The following is a 16,513-nucleotide window of genomic DNA, read 5'->3' on the forward strand; positions in this document are numbered from 1 at the left end:
TATGGAACTGCAGGAAATAAAAACATTCTTGTTAGAAGTAATCGATGCAAACAGCTGAGCTCAGGGGTTTATGCTTTTCATACTCTGCTTATATATAAATGCTCTACAGTAAAAATGTTTCTTATTTAGTGAACATGAAGTGCAAAGACACTCTTCGTGCACAAACCAGAACAGAGAGTTGGAATAAAATAAGTAACTACTACTTCTCCCTGCAAATGGAGCAATCTGGTGACATTGCCCATCAACCAATTATGCACCAATTTGCTCGTCAAATGAACAAGCTTCTGTGGGAAATTAAATCTTGTTTTACTGATGTGATGATGAGCCTACTCACCTTCAAGTTGATAAAATGTCAAAAAAAATATTCCTTGAAGAACATGCAGAAGCACTCGGGCTGGTTTTATTGTTTAGTGCTTGTCAGAAACGGTATTCAGCACTTTGTAACAATCAAAACAAAAGCCTGGAACAAGCTTTCACAAATATCACAGCTGGCATCTCATCCCTGGTCAGAAGGATGCAAGCTAAAGATGGTGCTTGTTTTTGTAAAAATGGAAGTGAAGCAGGTTCAGAGAAAGGGTTCTTGTTAAGGTTTTTTGTTTTGTTTTGTTTTGTTTTTTGCACGTGCAGATCTACACAAGCTTGGCAGCTTACAGTCCATATCTGTCAGATGCCAAAAATAGTAAACTCTGCGAGGATCATAAACCAGACAACAGATTGATGTTATTGTCCATAAAACCATGCTAAGAGCTGAAGTAAAAATGTCCTTTTAATAGAAATTATCACCCTCTGCTCTCCTGTGTATCGGATACAGTAGTAATATTTTTATTTTTTTAATTATTGTGCAAACTAATCATAAGATTCACAGTTTCACAATGGCTTGGTTAATAAAACATGTATTTCTTTACAACAGAATTGGGAGTAAAACACAAACCAAAAGTTGTGCTTTCTGCTCTTTAGACACAAATTCTGCCTCAACTTTTATAAGGAGCTCATGTTGATATTTTGCAGTTTTATGAATCCTCAGAGTAAACGTTCATGTTGCTGCCAGGAATGAAGAACAGATATCTTTTGGTGTCTTAAATAACGCAGCTTTTATTTTTATTTAGGAAAACTGTTCCTAAGCCTGAAACACAGCAGACAAGAAGCACCGTGCATGAGTGCTGACAAGTCTTTTCCCGTGTCTCTTCACCCATCAGGCGAGGTGCTTCGTCTGGGAAGAATCTCGGGCCACACGGTGAATGGCGGCTGGTCGGCCTGGAGCTCCTGGTCCCAGTGCAGCAGAGACTGCAGCCGAGGAATCCGGAGCAGAAAGAGGACCTGCAGTAACCCCGAGCCCCGGTACGGAGGACAGACCTGCCTGGGCCCAGCACAGGAGTATCAGGAGTGTAACATCACCCCATGTCCAGGTGAGAAAAGTGTACACATACTGCTGTTTCCCCTTTAGTGGCCAAGACTCCCATGGATAAAAAAAAAACCCTAAACACTGGAACAATGAATAGAAGACACGCAGAGATAAGAACAGTGACAAGAGCAGGAGCCAATACCACAGCAAGTTCAGATAAATACACGCTTCTCCACACCATATTTAAGCTACATGTTCCTTTTCTTCTTGATTACAAGATAAAGAATTACAGAGACAAATGACCTACCAACTCATTTGAGCCCACAAAAAGAAATCAGTTGCAGATAAGAGGCGTGAAGAAGACCCCAATTTAGCCCAAGAATCAAAGAGACGATCCCTGCGGCGCTTTAGTTTGTAATTACTATTGCTGTGTAATTATGTTGCCAGCTACGGGAGGCCTTATTCTGTTGTGAAAAGCCCCGAGACAATGTATTTTCAACACTTGTCTGGCAGAGGAAGGCAAGAGGAAGCTTTCTAATTAAAAGAATACTCAGTCTGACAAGAGAAGTAAGCTGTCTAAATGGAAATCCAGCACTTAGTTTGGTATAAAGCCCACCTGGTATTTATCACGGGCGACAAACAGGCAAGCATGACGGCGTCTCAGATGATTAGTAATCAAGCCCCCCTGGAGAAAAGGCTTTTCCTGAAAGCCTGGATCTGTGCGTCGTCACCAACACCCACGATCCATCTTCAAAACTTCCTCCAAACAAAACAGACAAGATGCTAAACGGCCATCAGCTCTCTTCTTTCAGGTTCCCGTTTCCTTTGGTGAAATGGCCACCGTTCAGCTCTGCAGCAGCTTGAGGATCGCCGTCAAAAAGGAAAGCCGTCACCAAGTTTTGAATAGATTGAAGAGCATCAAATTTGCTTCATTCAGGCGAATTAAAGTGCTTCCTTTGAGTAAAATGACATATGAATAGGATTTTTTGTGCCATTTTTTGTGTTAATACAAGTAGCGCGCCTACTCCTGTAATAATAGCGCAGTTACAGTGTGTTGATGAAAAACTCCACTCTCCTGTCCCCCAAAGGAACCAACTTAACCCAGCCTGAGTAGCAATGAATACTAATGCGTGCTCAATTAGCACCCCTCTGAAAGTGAGATATTATTTTGAGGCTGGCAGACCGTGTTCGTAGACCAATTGTAATCCTCCTGTGGCTAATCCAGAGCTTTTTCAACGTGTTACTTTGCTGTGAAGGAGAAGGAGAGAAAAGGGTGTTATGCCTTCCATCCATCTGCTCTGGAAACAAATGAATTTGTGTTTTTATTGCGTCTGCGCCTCAGATAGGGGCGATCCTTCATCGAGAGCCAGGAATCGACTTATGTGTCACTCTGTGATAGAGAAATTACACAGAGATGACAAAAAGCTTCAGCAACTTCAATTACCTGTTTAGTGCCGCCAACCATCTTCAGGTCTTTAAAAGGAACTGGAGACGGGGATTTCTCGGTGCCACAACGAAGTGAGGCTTTAAGCAGATAATTGGAGACGGATATTTACCTCTGCTGTGGTTCAGGTGAACAGTTTAACCATTTTCGAGCTCTTTTTACTCCTCTACCTCATCTTCTCCTTTTACTACATGTGCATGTGTGCCTGATCGTCAGTAGTGTCATAAATATACACATCCTTCAAAGATCTCTTGTTGGCACTTGGGGCTGCACAAAGGGACAAATAGGAATACACATCTGGATGCTTCATTTATCTTTTTTATTCCCTGATGTGGTTGTGTGAGTTAAAGTGTGTATAGCAAGCCATTTGAGCATTGACAGTATTTAATAACCTTGATGTTGTGAGTCATTTTCCTTGTCTATTTTGCAACTTTGCTGCACTAGTTGAGCATTTGGTTGTTCTAATTCAGCATTGAGGTGCATTAATTAAACAAACACTTGCTAGTGGTAATTTTCTGTAAAATTGTGGCACTTTTGTCCAACTAGTTGGAGCAGAACTTCAATCAGCTGCATTCTTCCTCTGTTGTGTAGATCACAGAAACGGTTCCACCTTTTGTGTTCGTCAACATGACATTATTAACACTGAATAATCATAATCATAATATTTGACATTTTTAAATTGATTCAAAATTGTTTATGTCTACATCATGATGCATTGAAAAAAATATAACCGCCACCCTTACTTCTGTCGTGGATTCACAATAATAATTAAAAAAAACATCTCATATAGTTTCTATGAGATGTATTATTAACAGTTATTAACAGTTTGGCTCTAATCTGACTGGTTTTAGTGGATGGAAGCTGGTCATGCTGGTCTTCATGGTCCAAGTGCTCCGTGACGTGTGGAGGGGGACACTACATGAGGACGCGGACCTGCAGCAACCCTCCACCAGCTTACGGAGGAGACATCTGCCTGGGTCTGCACACCGAGGAGGCGCTATGCAACACACAGACGTGTCCAGGTACAAAAAGGAAGCTGCTGAGATCTTAGACGCAGCTGCTAATCCATCATATGTTCAGCGGAGGGTTTTTTTTTTGTTTTGTTTTGTTTTTCTCAGCCACTCAAAGGGCATTCATGCATCACTAATACACGCAAAGTCACTCGGAGCAGTGCAGACACACAAATAGACGCACACTCGACAGGCTGTGAGATGTGCTGTCAATGCTGTTTCCAGAAAAATGGTCCAGCTGGTCCGAGTGGTCCCACTGTGACTCCAGCGGCCACCAGCTGCGCGTGCGTCACTGCGATGTTCTTTTCCCCACTGGAAACCAGTGCTCAGGAAACAGCAGCGAGACGCGGCCCTGCTCTCCAGACTCCAACTTCATACCAGGTGATCCCTCACACACACACACACAGTTAGTAAGCAGTCTGCAAACAAACACTAGTTTTAGGCACTCTTGCATGACTTTACACACAAGTGTAACTTGATGAATACACCTTGCACTACTCTCAAATGCCTTTTTCCCCCTTCTTTTTATTCAAAGGTTTTCTGTTTTTTTGTACCTGCTCTCTGGCATCTGTGTTTCCATGGCAATCTTATTTTCAGCATTAAACGAGTGGGTGTGTTTCTTCTTATTTGTTAAAAAAGAAGGTGCGCCAATGTCTTGAAAATAAATGTAGTCAAGGCAAGGCATTATAGCACGTTTCATCAATGGAGCAACTCAAAGTGCTTTAAATATACCGGTAAAAACATTTTGACAGAGTGCAAAAGAACAATAAAAGCATACGGAAAGATAAAAGTTTAAAGTTACAGACGCTCAAAGAAAGAACATTTCATAAAATTAAAAATTAAAAGCTAGAGCTCTGATTAAGAGCTGGAATAAAAGATAAAGGAATATAAAATACAGCATGAAATAATTCTATGCTTTAATCAAAGGAAGCAGCGAACAGGAACGTCTTTAAAAGGAGGTCCGGCAGTTTTCTGGGAGTTTTTTCCAGATATTTGGAGCATAAATCTGAATGGTTCAGAGAGCAGAATTAAACCAGATGACCTCAGAGGTCTCGAAAGTTCATCGAGGCGAATTTTGAACCCATATAACTACTGTGCAAGATTCTAAAACTACAAAAATCCAACTTCCAGGGGCCCCCAAACACCAAATATGACACTTTTGTCACAATTTGTAGTGAAACAGGACCCATATGCAGGCAGGCAAGCAGGTTTTGGATTCAGATTAACTTTATTTGCTTTAACAGGAAGCTTCAAAACATGACTTAAACTAATTGACCTGTAATGTAGATGGAGGAACTGGCAATGGGCAATGAAACCAAGAAACACATATATGAAAGTGGGGGAATCACAATATAAAGATTGGGTGTGCTGATTAATAATTCTGGGCAGGTCACAGGGAATACTTTAACAAAATAAAACAGGAAATAAAATTGCAAAAATGACTTACAGCATTAAAACAAAAACATTAATCCAAAGAAAGTCAAACAGAAAAAAAAGGAATAAATTTACCTCAGATAGGAGGAAGTCTAAAAACTGGAAAAGGTAAATGCACGTTCTTTTCACACAAGGTTTTTCTCACATGTCAGCATCAACACTGGTGCCAAGAAATTACAATAAAGTCAAAAAGGCACAGATTTATGGCAAAAATCTGTCTTAAGTTCCATTTAGACACATTGTTGGTGGGTAAAGAGACATTCTTAAAACATTCTAATGTATTCATTGTTATTGGGGCTTTTAATGATTTTGCTTTCAGTTTCCTTTCAGTTCACTTTAGATTTGTGTCGGCAAAATTAACTATTTACTGAGTACAATCAGCTTGGATTCAGTCCTGGGCTGAAACTGTTAAAAACCTGGAAAGTCTAAAATATTCTGCAATGTGTTGTAGTATCAGTTGAAATAAGAATACGAATAAATACACGTATATAGACAAAAGCCTCACCAACGTAAAAGTAGGATAAAATAAAAACATTTACCTACACCAGAGTAACTATAGTTCTGATTATACATTAAACAAAACAGTGTGTTTCAGGTGTTTTGTTTGTAGCATCCATATTTACCATTTTTAGATAGTTTTCTGTGTCTGTTCACCCAAATTTTTCATTGTTAACTTACTGTCAGCTTTATCATGTAGTTCAGAGGATTTTGTTCAACTTGATTTGTTCACTAAAAAGAAGAATTTCAGTTTTCTTTTCAAAATCAGTTCCCGCCTATTTGTGCTAAATGGGTAATCAGGAGGGAATATTTCCTGCCTCAGATGCAGCTTGTATCAAGGTGTTCACAGTGAGGCCTTTTAAAATTTGCATCTCCGTTTTGTTAGCAGAAATCACAGAGATCCCCCTGCCTCCACTACAATCACAATCAACAAGGACTCCCAACTGGTAGCTGACAGCAAACCTGCTGTTTGCTAAACTATCTCCTTTTATTTTCTTCATGAATGGCAAGCTTTCAATTTTTGCACAAATATTTTACAGTAATGTTTTTTTTTTTCCTTTTGATATTAGCGAGAGAAGCTGGGTAGAAATAGTCACACCCTTGTGTCCTGAACAGAAAAACTCCTGCATCCAATAAGAAGGAGTAATTATTCAAACTTACCCATTTTGAAAAGCTGAAAGTAGAGAAAATGTTCCTATATTTACTCCACACCCTCCTATCCTTTCTCACACCATTAGTATTGACGTCTGCACAGGCATCTTCTTATTGACAATTAGTAATGCAAGACACAGAAAAGAATTGATCTCTGCTAAACAAAGATCATTAAATCTCCTCCCTTTGACAAGAGACATACATTTGTTTCGAATTCTGTTACCAAAAATGCCATAAATAATACAGGAGGATTGCATATTTTTGCTAAAAGTTTGGTATTTAGAGAGTATGGTCACGTATAAACTTCAGATGATGTAATTAATAATCTGACAGAATAAACGTTTGATTAAAGCACATGTTTGTAACCCTTCTGTATTAATTACTGAGGATATAATACTAATAAAAAATGTTCGGAGATTGGTACAGAATTACCCATTTGCCTTTTTATCTTACCATCCATCCGCTTTTATGGGAAAGGTAGTCCATTAAGGTTCATTAGCAACATCTTGTACTTCATTTCCTTTTAATGGGAACTGATACTTTTCATAAACCACTCCAGGTGCCACGGCTTTGATTAGCTCGCAGAGTTTTAACGATTATCTGTTTTGTATAGAGAACAGCTTTCATCTTCACCTTCAGGAGAACAATTTGTCATGAAAACAGGGAGGGTTTGCGTGTGAAAGTTTTTTCGGCTCTAACACTGCTGGGGGTTTTTTGTGTGTGTTTCTTCCTCTCTGTTAGAAGTCTCGATTGCACGCTCCAGTCAGGAGGAGAGGCGCTGTGGAGGTAATTTATGTCTCTATGTGTGTGATAGTGTGTGTGTGTGTGTGTGAGCGAGAGAAAAAAAAAAGAGAGGGCAAATAGCACCTGGCATAATACACGTTCCAGCTAACAAGGTAGTTTTTCAATCCTGCACAGCAGCATATGAACTCAGACAGAAATGCACTGAATTTAAATTTATTGTGAGACTTCTTTACTAACCATCACTAATTCAACAAACAAGTCAACTTACTTTTATAATGAATAGGGTTTAACTGTTTGATTATCTTTTGCTTATTAATTGATTTAAAAAGATGTTTGAAATAACTTTCAGCCTTTTTCATTTCTATGTCTTCTTTGTTATCTTTAGATCATCTACTATAAAAGAATTAGGTGAAAAGTAATGATCCAAATATATTTTTGATATCATGTACTTTTTCAGCCTTTTGGTTCAACTTTCCAGAACCTTCATTAATATTAGCTAGTTTGCTTCTGATATATATCTATCATGTCTTAGGATATCCAATAATATGACCTCATGTTTTAAAGCCTTTAAGGAATAGTTTAGATCTTTTAGAATCGAGTTCTCTAGAAAGATTATGGCCATTTAATATGTTACCAGTTGTAGATAGCTTTTTAAACTACCTCAATTGAGACAAATACTTTAATTCTGACTAATGTAGAGGTTTATAAAATAGTGTTTGCTAACCAGCTAAAGCTTAACAGTATATTATGGCTATATTTATAGCTTTATATTTTTTATATATATTGTTCTTTGTTGCCTTGTGCGTGTATGTGGAGTTGTAACAAAAGCAATTTCCCTTTTGGAGGAATAAAGTTATTCTGACGTGAGATTTCTTTGACATCTGAGTCGTTTTAAGATGCCAGCAATCCCCTCTGTTCCCGGGCAAGTTTGGTCCAGCTGTTAGCGAATCAGTCTTGTCAGAATTAAATTTTATTCCTCCAAACTTGGGGTCATTCAAGAAGCTATCTATACCAGGTAGGATATTAATTGTTCATAACCTTTTTTTCACAGATCCCCAGGCCGGCACCATCTCAAAATAGGAAATTATGAAAAGGACTAGCCTTCGAGCTACAGAAACTAATTTCTACTGAGTTCAGTTAGCAATTAACCTCCTACACTCATTAAGAACATGTTTACTGAGCTCACAAATCTGGAAAAATAGAATATTTTTCCCCTAGTCTTTTTTGTGACCATAGCAGTCTCTTCCTGTTGTTAATTTGAGCATATATATAAGTCGGGAGCCCATTGTCTTAATGTCTTTATAATAATAGGCTACATTCATCTTTTATATAGAGTTATGTGCTGGGGTTTTTTTTCTGGATGTGGCTGCCGCAGGAATGCTGCACGCAATAATGCTGGAAATATTTTACAACTAGCAGAAATTGTTTATCTTAATAAAACATGAGGTGCATTAAAGGAAGTATGTTCAGTGCTGCAATAATGCATAGAAACCTTCATCATTATGATGTCATGTTCTCACTCATTAATATTATGGTAAAAGACCCGAAGACCTGATATAAAAAGTGAAGCTGAAAGCGGAAAAGGAAGTAATAAATATTGTAACAACACTGAAGGTTTTCTTTATTGTAGAGGGCTATATTGTTACACAAATTGCCCTTTCAATTAACTCACTGTATGAATTACTACAGAAATACATTCAATCTCTTGTTCAAGCTTTTCTCCTTTTCCTTTCAGACTTCAACCTTTTCCACATGATCGCTGTGGGGCTCAGCAGCTCCATTCTCGGCTGCCTGGTCACCCTGCTCGTCTATTCTTACTGCCAGCGCTACCAGCAGCAGTCTCACGACGCCACCGTCATCCACCCCATCTCCGCCGCGCCGCTCAACACCAGCATCACCAACCACATCAACAAACTGGACAAATACGACTCTGTGGAGGCCATTAAGGTGTGTGGACCGATTTGCTCGGGGTTTAACGCGGGTCACGCTTGACAGATGTGCAGATATGCCGAGGCTCAGCTTCAGTTCGCAGCATCTCCTTACTGTACGACTCAATCAATTAATGCCACACTTCCACTCTGAGGCAGCGAGCAGCAGTTCGCCTCTTCCCTCAGTGTCAGCTGTGATTAAATACACTTCTTACTGCATGACTGTCACTGTCACACCACCTCCTGTGTCGTGCTGACACTCTCTAGTTGTGTAACAGGTAGACAGATGTGTGCACATCCTTTCTCTGTGTGCTCCTCTGCTGTGTGTGTGTTTGTGTGTGTGTGTGTGTGTGTGTGTGTGTCAGCGCTTATTATACACTGCTTCATCCTAAAGTCCCAGTACAGTTAGCTGTAGTAAGTGGTAATCAGTGAGAAAGCCCCATGTTTGCACAGTTTGGATTAAGGTTAAGGTTCCTTAAGCACAGACCAAGGCTGTGGGAGGGAACTAAGGGTGTGAAGGGTGTTGCAGCACCTCCCTTGTGGATGCCAGAGAAAATGCATGTCCAAACTCACAGTTAATAAAAGCATTAGTGCTGCGTCTGTTTAAATCTTAATAATATTTTGATGTTAATGAGTTTTGTAAATGTAGTGGCTCATATAAACCAGGACTGTTTTGCACATGTGGGAAAATTATACAACCACTTAAAACAATGTTTTTTTTTTCTAAACATGTTTTGGGCGGAAGTGCTTGTGTTGCTTAGCGCTGTTTGTTCTTCCACTTGTGATTCGCTAAAGCATCCAGTTCAAACATACAGTTTCCTAAACGTTAGTCATGGGTAACAAGAGATTTTGTGGATGGACACAACAATAAGTAGAGGAAAATATATATATGAAGCATTTTGAGCATCGTCCTCTGGCATTGTGAACCTACAGCTGATTAGCATCCTCCACCAGCAGGGGACACAGAAAAGTTGAGGCTTCGGCTAAAAACTATGACCTTACAGCCCTACGGTCAAATGTTTTTCCATTTTATTGATGGGAAACTGAAAGTCTAACAACTTTTTTCTGATTTTGTCCCACGCTTTGACTTTGCTGTCAATGAACTATGAATTATTATACAGGAACAGAGAAAAACTGAGTTTGTTTGGGGTTTTTTTTCTCTTTGTATTTGGAAAAAGCAAGTTCAGACTTGGGGCATTTTGTCTTGTTACTGTCAACACGATTACTGCTTAAATTAAAGCAATAATAATAATAATAATAGTCATCACAGCTGCAAATTAATGAGGTTTCCAACCCACCAAATAGTTCTGAATGTTGTGTGGTTACATTTTATAAATATTGTTAGTTCAGAACATGCTTCTTCATTTAATTCCTGTATTCAGATACACAACATGCACTACCAGTTTGTGTTTTATATATTCAATACTTTTAATATTTTTTATACGGGTGTTTAAGGTCATACAAATACCCACACCCAAATTCACACAGCGCCCCCCTCCTCCCACGGCGATAGCGGCAACAGATTTATCAGAGACGGAGAACCTGATCCAGATCCTCTCGTGGTACAAACAGCCTTTTATTTACTGAACCGTCAGGCCTGGTCTGGTGATTACCGCTTCGCTTCGCACGAGCTGGGTTTTCACTTTGTTACAAAACGGTTTCAGCTGCTTTAACAAGCTGTGCATTTTCAGTCAGTAAATCTGTTACAGTAATTTTAGTCCAAGAAAAAGACAAAATTGCTTAGATTTGTATCACCTTTTTTTTTTAAGACCTCACTCCTGAGAGCAGAGCGCAGGAGGTAAACTGACAGGTTGTTATTGGTCTCTTAAGTCTTCTAGTGAGACGTCTGGATAAAAGATTTTCTAATTTTGTGAAAAAATATTATTAAGAAAAGCATTACTTATTACTTATTTTTGCTGACAAATTACTGCTTTAACACACGTCAAGCTGTTCCCTCTAAGGGCTGGCGAGCAGTTCACAGTTTTAACGGTGACAGAATTTGTCGCAGTCTTTTTAAATAATTTGTCTTGAACTTCAGATAGAGCTTTTTTGAATTATGACAGACCTATTCAATTTTATTGTACCTTATTTTGCAGCTTTGCTCATATATATTTTCTTTTCAAACTGTGGGATTGATTGATGCCAAACGACAGAAGAGGTTTAAAAACAAAGAACAAACATGAGGTTTTCTAAAGACTTTTTGGAGAAACAGTATATGTTGCTATTAACCTGATCAAAAATGAACAGATTGCACTAATAAAACAAAACAAAAACAAAATAAAAGCACTGTTGTTCTATAGATCTTCCACAGTAACTTTACTCACAATAATTACCTGCAGGATCTGCAGTATTGCATGTAGAACAAGTCAAGAAAGAACAACATTTTGGCACAGAAAGCTTTTTGTTTCCTCTTATTAGCCCATTTTGCAGCTTAAGTACTATTAATCATGTTTTAATGAGCTCTGGCTGCATGAAGGTCAACAGTCCATGTAGAGTCCAAATGAGGCTAAACTCAGGAACCTGTGACGGACAAAATTCAAGCCTTTAACCAGCCTTTCTTTGCTCGTCTACGATCGAGCAGTTCAACGAGTTAAAGCGGAACATATCCGGACCTTATTAACCGCTTCAATGGGATGTTTCACCTTTTGTGCACACTTAACCCAGTTTTAGCAGACTGGTGGAGTCAGTCCCAGTCAGAGCAGCAACAGCCAGAAATCTGTCAAGTAAAGTTGAAAAAATTGGCTGCTTTTAATAGCTGATTTAAAGGAGGGGCTTATTGAACGGACTAGTAGAAATTTTCTGTGTTGTTAAAATATGGACAAAACTACTGTTTCTGATTTTTTTTCAAAAAGCCTATGTAAAATGTTAATAAAGTGCAATACCACTTATAGCCACTAGGGGCCATGTTCAAAACGTCTGGGCTTCCAGCTTGGTTGATGTATTTATGTAAAATTAACTCCCTTTTAACAGTTTGCTTTCTGTTTTTATTTTGATTATTAAATAAATTCAGTATTAGGCCTCACAGCCATGTATTTGTGTACATAAAAAGCCAAATATAACTTCCTGTCTCCTCCTATTTGCCCAAATATGATTATTTAATAAGTCTGTCAGGTGTATCTCACTCTACAAGTTACTTTAGGATGTACAGTCTAAGAGGAAGTGATTGCTATCAAAGACTGAGTGTTGTATCATTTGTGTAACTACCTTGATCTTTGTTCACAAAACTGCTTCACAGATGTAAAAATGTTTTGTGGAGCCGTCACATTCTGAGCAGCTCCTTTGGCTCGGAGCGAAACTCCTCCAAATGTAATTTCTTTGAGGGAAAAGGAGGGTTCATCTGTCACGCAATTAGAGTCAGGAGCATGGAGCGTAATTCAGTTAGGGCCGTTGCAGATCGAGGCAGATATAAATACAGACAGTCAGTGTGGAAATACAAAAGGAGGTGCAAGACAAATGAGGACTGAGACGTTCTCAATCCAAGCAACCTTATGTTGGTGCGAATTTTCAACTAATAGAGGTGCAGAACCATAAGATGCCTCTTTTAATGTTCATAGGAGAGAAAGATGAACACTGATGCTTTGTTTTTAAGAATGTTTAGTTCAGGCATCATTAGTCTTTATCGTTATGAACACCTTTATCCACGTTTCTTAGAGGATTTCCAGCTGCTTAGTTTATGATCAGAAATATAGAGCTCTGTCTAATTGTAGTTTAATGTGCATTTGAACTTCTAAGCCTCCTTTTAGACAGAATGTGACTTTAGCATTTCTCTGAGGATGATTCTTGCCCGTTCCTCTCCTTCCTGCAGCCAGATGTGTCGGTCCTCTTGCCTCTGGACGACCCTGCCATGCACCAGCCTCTCTCTGCTAACATGGGGGTGTCTATGCGTGGACTGGAGATTTTCTACTAACCTCTGACCTCTACAACATCCCCACCTCTCGACCCCTAACCCAACAACTCTTTGACCCCAGCCAGTACTACTTCCTCTTCCCCCATCGTGCCCTGCCCTTCCACTTCCTGTGGCACTTCCTGTGTGTGGCAGGTTGGAGTACAGACCTCTAGTTTCTCTTTTTCTGCTCAGACCCCCTTCATCCTTCCATCACGACTGACTCCCTTCTCCCTCCCAGCTTGCGAGAAGGCAGTGTATCCCTCCCTCCCTTTTTGTTCTCTTTTAAACATTTGCATGTTTTTTGATGTTTGTCCTTCATGTTTTGTTCAATCAGTTAATTTGATGAGTGAAGAAGGAGAACTCATTGTGTTCTTGGCTTATTAACCTCCTCTGTTTCCTCTCTGTCACTAATGGTGCTCAATTGTTACAGCAGATTCTGCCTACTGCACCAAAAACTCAAACTTAATCATTCTTAAGCCAATTAAATATGTTTAAAGTAAGAAAAGGCAGAGTAGATGATGCTAACAAGCATCGCTGCACAGCTGTTTTAAAGCAGCCAAGGGCCCACCTGCAGAGATAGATAACTGTCTGCGGTGCTGCAGGAGAGCCGATTACTTTCCCTTTGTGTGCAAATCACATAATGGGAACGCAGCAGAACATATGAGTTTTTTGCTCAGCGCACTTGTTCCACATCAGCGTCAGTCGGAAGCATCCATCAGCTGTAAATGCAGCATCATCAAGTGTTCAATTATGCTGCCCCGAGGGACTCCCATCACACTCCTCCGCCACCACAGACTGAATATGAACCCGTCTCTATTTGGCAAATTGCTGATGTTATATTGAGCAGCGCGTCAGAAGCTCGTCCCATGTTTACCGTGTCATGCGGGGACAGAGAAGATGCCCCCATGGCTCTTCCTTATTGTTTAACAGAAATGTGACTCTCATTTGATCGATTTTTATGGCTTTGGTTGTCCCGGAGGAGCAACAATCCAGATCCATAAAAACTGCTGATGCTGGGTATTAGAGATGACAGAGGTGGACATTCGAATGTGCATTAGAATAATTTCGCCCCATGGTGACTTATCATTTTTCCAGCCTGTTTGCAAATGCTTTGACCTTGCTCTGTGAAATGTACATTTCATTCACCGAGCAGCCTCCCATTGATTTATGTTGCTCTTTTGGATTTACTTTTACCTTGCCATCTGGGCTGAATAATCACTTGATCCATGTGCTGCAAAAAATATATATAAATAAATACTGACTGCCTTCTATCCATTTCTTCTCTCCATGTATTTTTGCTTTCTTTTTATTTGCAGGCCTTCAACAAAAACAACCTGATTCTGGAGGAAAGAAACAAGTACTTCAACCCACAGCTTGCAGGGAAGACTTACACCAACGCATACTTCACCGACCTCAACACCTATGATGACTATTAACCCTAAACTCCATGCCACAGCGGAGACCCTTCCCTTGCCGTCCATTCTGACTGTAATCTTTTCTTTGTGCTTTGTATTGAGATTCGTGACACCATGCGTGGGACAGTCCCGCTTTCAGACTCAATGGCAGCTGGTATGTAATGAAAACACAAACACTTGCCAACAGAGGGAAAAGCCCGCTCTCTCTCTCAGGTGCCTTGGGGTACACTTGGAAAACTTAACATCTTGCTTAGACTCTACACTGAGAAACGGACCGCTGGATCTCCAGTGTGGACAACAAAAAGAATAAATTAAAAAAAAAGATACTGCTGGAAATGAGATTCCCTCCAACTTTCTTCGGATGCCTCTAAAACAGACATGTATTTGTAACGATGGGAAATAACCACAAATCGCTTTGCATGACTTCATCTGATTGTGTTTCCTCTGTTGTTCTGTTTTTTGTTTTTTTTTGCATGACCGATCGCATTCCAGGGGTTCCAGCGGCAGTTTTTGCTCTTCTTGGGTGTCAGATTAGTCTTGGAAGTAAAAAAAAAAAAAAAAAAATGAAAAAAAACAAAAAAAAAAACAAAAGCAGTGATAATGCCTGGCGGCGTTTAGCATTTACTGCGGCAGTAAACTCCAGATGGATCAATATCCACCCCCAGTTGTAGAATCAGGATGTAGATATTTGAAGTCTGTGGTCAAGATTGTCCATGTTTTCTTTTTTTTTTTTTTTTTTTTGCTTTTTGTTTGTTTAGCAGCTAGAAAAAAAATGAGCTATCAATGTAAATGTAACATTTTATTTTATTTTTCTCCTGTTTTTGTACAGAAAATTAGGTTAAATGCCTACATCTGTAGATTTTCTAAATACATTTATTCTGTGTCTCAAGTGTTTGAAGAACATGTTCTTTTAAAAAGAAAAAAGCAGTTTTATGTGTGCATTTTGGCAATTAATTGGGGAGTATTTCATCACATCATGTTAAGTCATTGTACCTTTTATATATTTTTTGTAAAAAAGGAAAAGAAAATATGTTTTTTGAATTTTGATAGTGTTCATTATTCCTTTGGTTTCAGAGTTGATGATGTATTTGTGAACAACATCGTCTATACAGATGGAGCACAGCAAGTACTGTTTTCTTGAATCCCACCCCATGAACTGTAATATTTCTTTCCAGAAACCCTTTAGGTCATTCATTGGTTCAGTTGCAGCTAACTCTTTTTATATGTTTGCTTGTGTTCAGTGCATAAATTAAAAATTGCTTCTTACAAGACAATGTGACGAGTTCAGATCTGATGGTGTGAAGCTTTGACTTACTGCAAATATGTTGAGTTTATGATTACAGATAACAATTAAAAGGCTAGCATTCATTCAAGGAATACATCATGCCCACTGCCTTTCATGTGAGAGGATTAAACTAAAATTTTGTGCTGAGAACAGATGGATTTATTGCCGTTTAGGTCAAACCTTGTAAATGACATTTTGCGCAGTCTCATGCAATATTGTGAGCTATTGCGAGATGTGTTACCCCTCAGAGACTGTGCTGAGGATGACTCTCAGCTTACTACCATACCACATTTAATTGAGTTATAGCCATTTTTGTATTGGCTTGATTGGATTGATTACTAAAATTTGTCCAGTGGTTCATAACATGTTATGTAAACAGACAGACACGGTGGACTCCAACCAAAGTTTAAACCTTTACTGATTCTTGCTCTGAAAACTTTGAGGAGTTTGATATTCCTAAAGCCAAACATTGTAAAACCACAACACACCAGCGCTTCATAAATCACCCAAAACCAAAGTAAACGACACTTTCCACCTGTTTTTAAAGGAGTTTTTTTTGTTTTGCTTTTTTTCAGCAGGGCCCTACAGTGACAAATGGCATCGACGGCAGCGGAAGGATACCTGAAGGATATAAATAGCGGATGGCGGTGTGGTAAAGGTGTTAGGGGTGCTGTCTAAAGTCCAACCTCTAATCTGTATGACGGGGTGTAATAACACACACCTCGCTGTTCTCCATCAACCTTCAACCTGACATCCCATCTGTGTGCAGAGGGTAATGGGGGGGGTGTTATTAATCACCCCGCTGTTTGGGCGCTCTGACTTCTAAGAATTAATCTCTTTACCTTGACTTCATTCTCGCTGTTTGAAAACGAAGCA

The 16,513-nt window shown here is 39.3% G+C and overlaps 1 protein-coding gene across 5 annotated transcripts in view; it reads left to right on the forward strand.

Annotated features, from left to right (window-relative positions):
- The window catches only part of sema5a (sema domain, seven thrombospondin repeats (type 1 and type 1-like), transmembrane domain (TM) and short cytoplasmic domain, (semaphorin) 5A), a 151,987-nt gene extending 136,361 nt beyond the window's left edge, over positions 1–15,626 (forward strand). For 3 of the 5 annotated variants that reach the window (XM_017406745.3, XM_037973211.1, XM_017406747.3), the window contains 6 exons: positions 1,197–1,406; positions 3,638–3,808; positions 4,022–4,177; positions 7,121–7,165; positions 8,859–9,070; positions 14,254–15,626. In XM_017406745.3, the coding sequence (XP_017262234.1) occupies positions 1,197–1,406; positions 3,638–3,808; positions 4,022–4,177; positions 7,121–7,165; positions 8,859–9,070; positions 14,254–14,373 (914 nt within the window). In that variant the 3' untranslated portion in view covers positions 14,374–15,626. Of the gene's footprint in view, positions 1–1,196; positions 1,407–3,637; positions 3,809–4,021; positions 4,178–7,120; positions 7,166–8,858; positions 9,071–12,856; positions 13,091–14,253 lie in introns of all 5 variants that reach the window. The other 2 variants (XR_005232599.1, XM_037973212.1) reach the window with 2 other exon arrangements.
- The last annotated feature ends 887 nt before the right edge of the window (positions 15,627–16,513 follow it).

This window comes from Kryptolebias marmoratus, linkage group LG21 (assembly GCF_001649575.2).
Source record: "Kryptolebias marmoratus isolate JLee-2015 linkage group LG21, ASM164957v2, whole genome shotgun sequence".
In the NCBI taxonomy this organism is placed as follows: domain Eukaryota; kingdom Metazoa; phylum Chordata; class Actinopteri; order Cyprinodontiformes; family Rivulidae; genus Kryptolebias; species Kryptolebias marmoratus.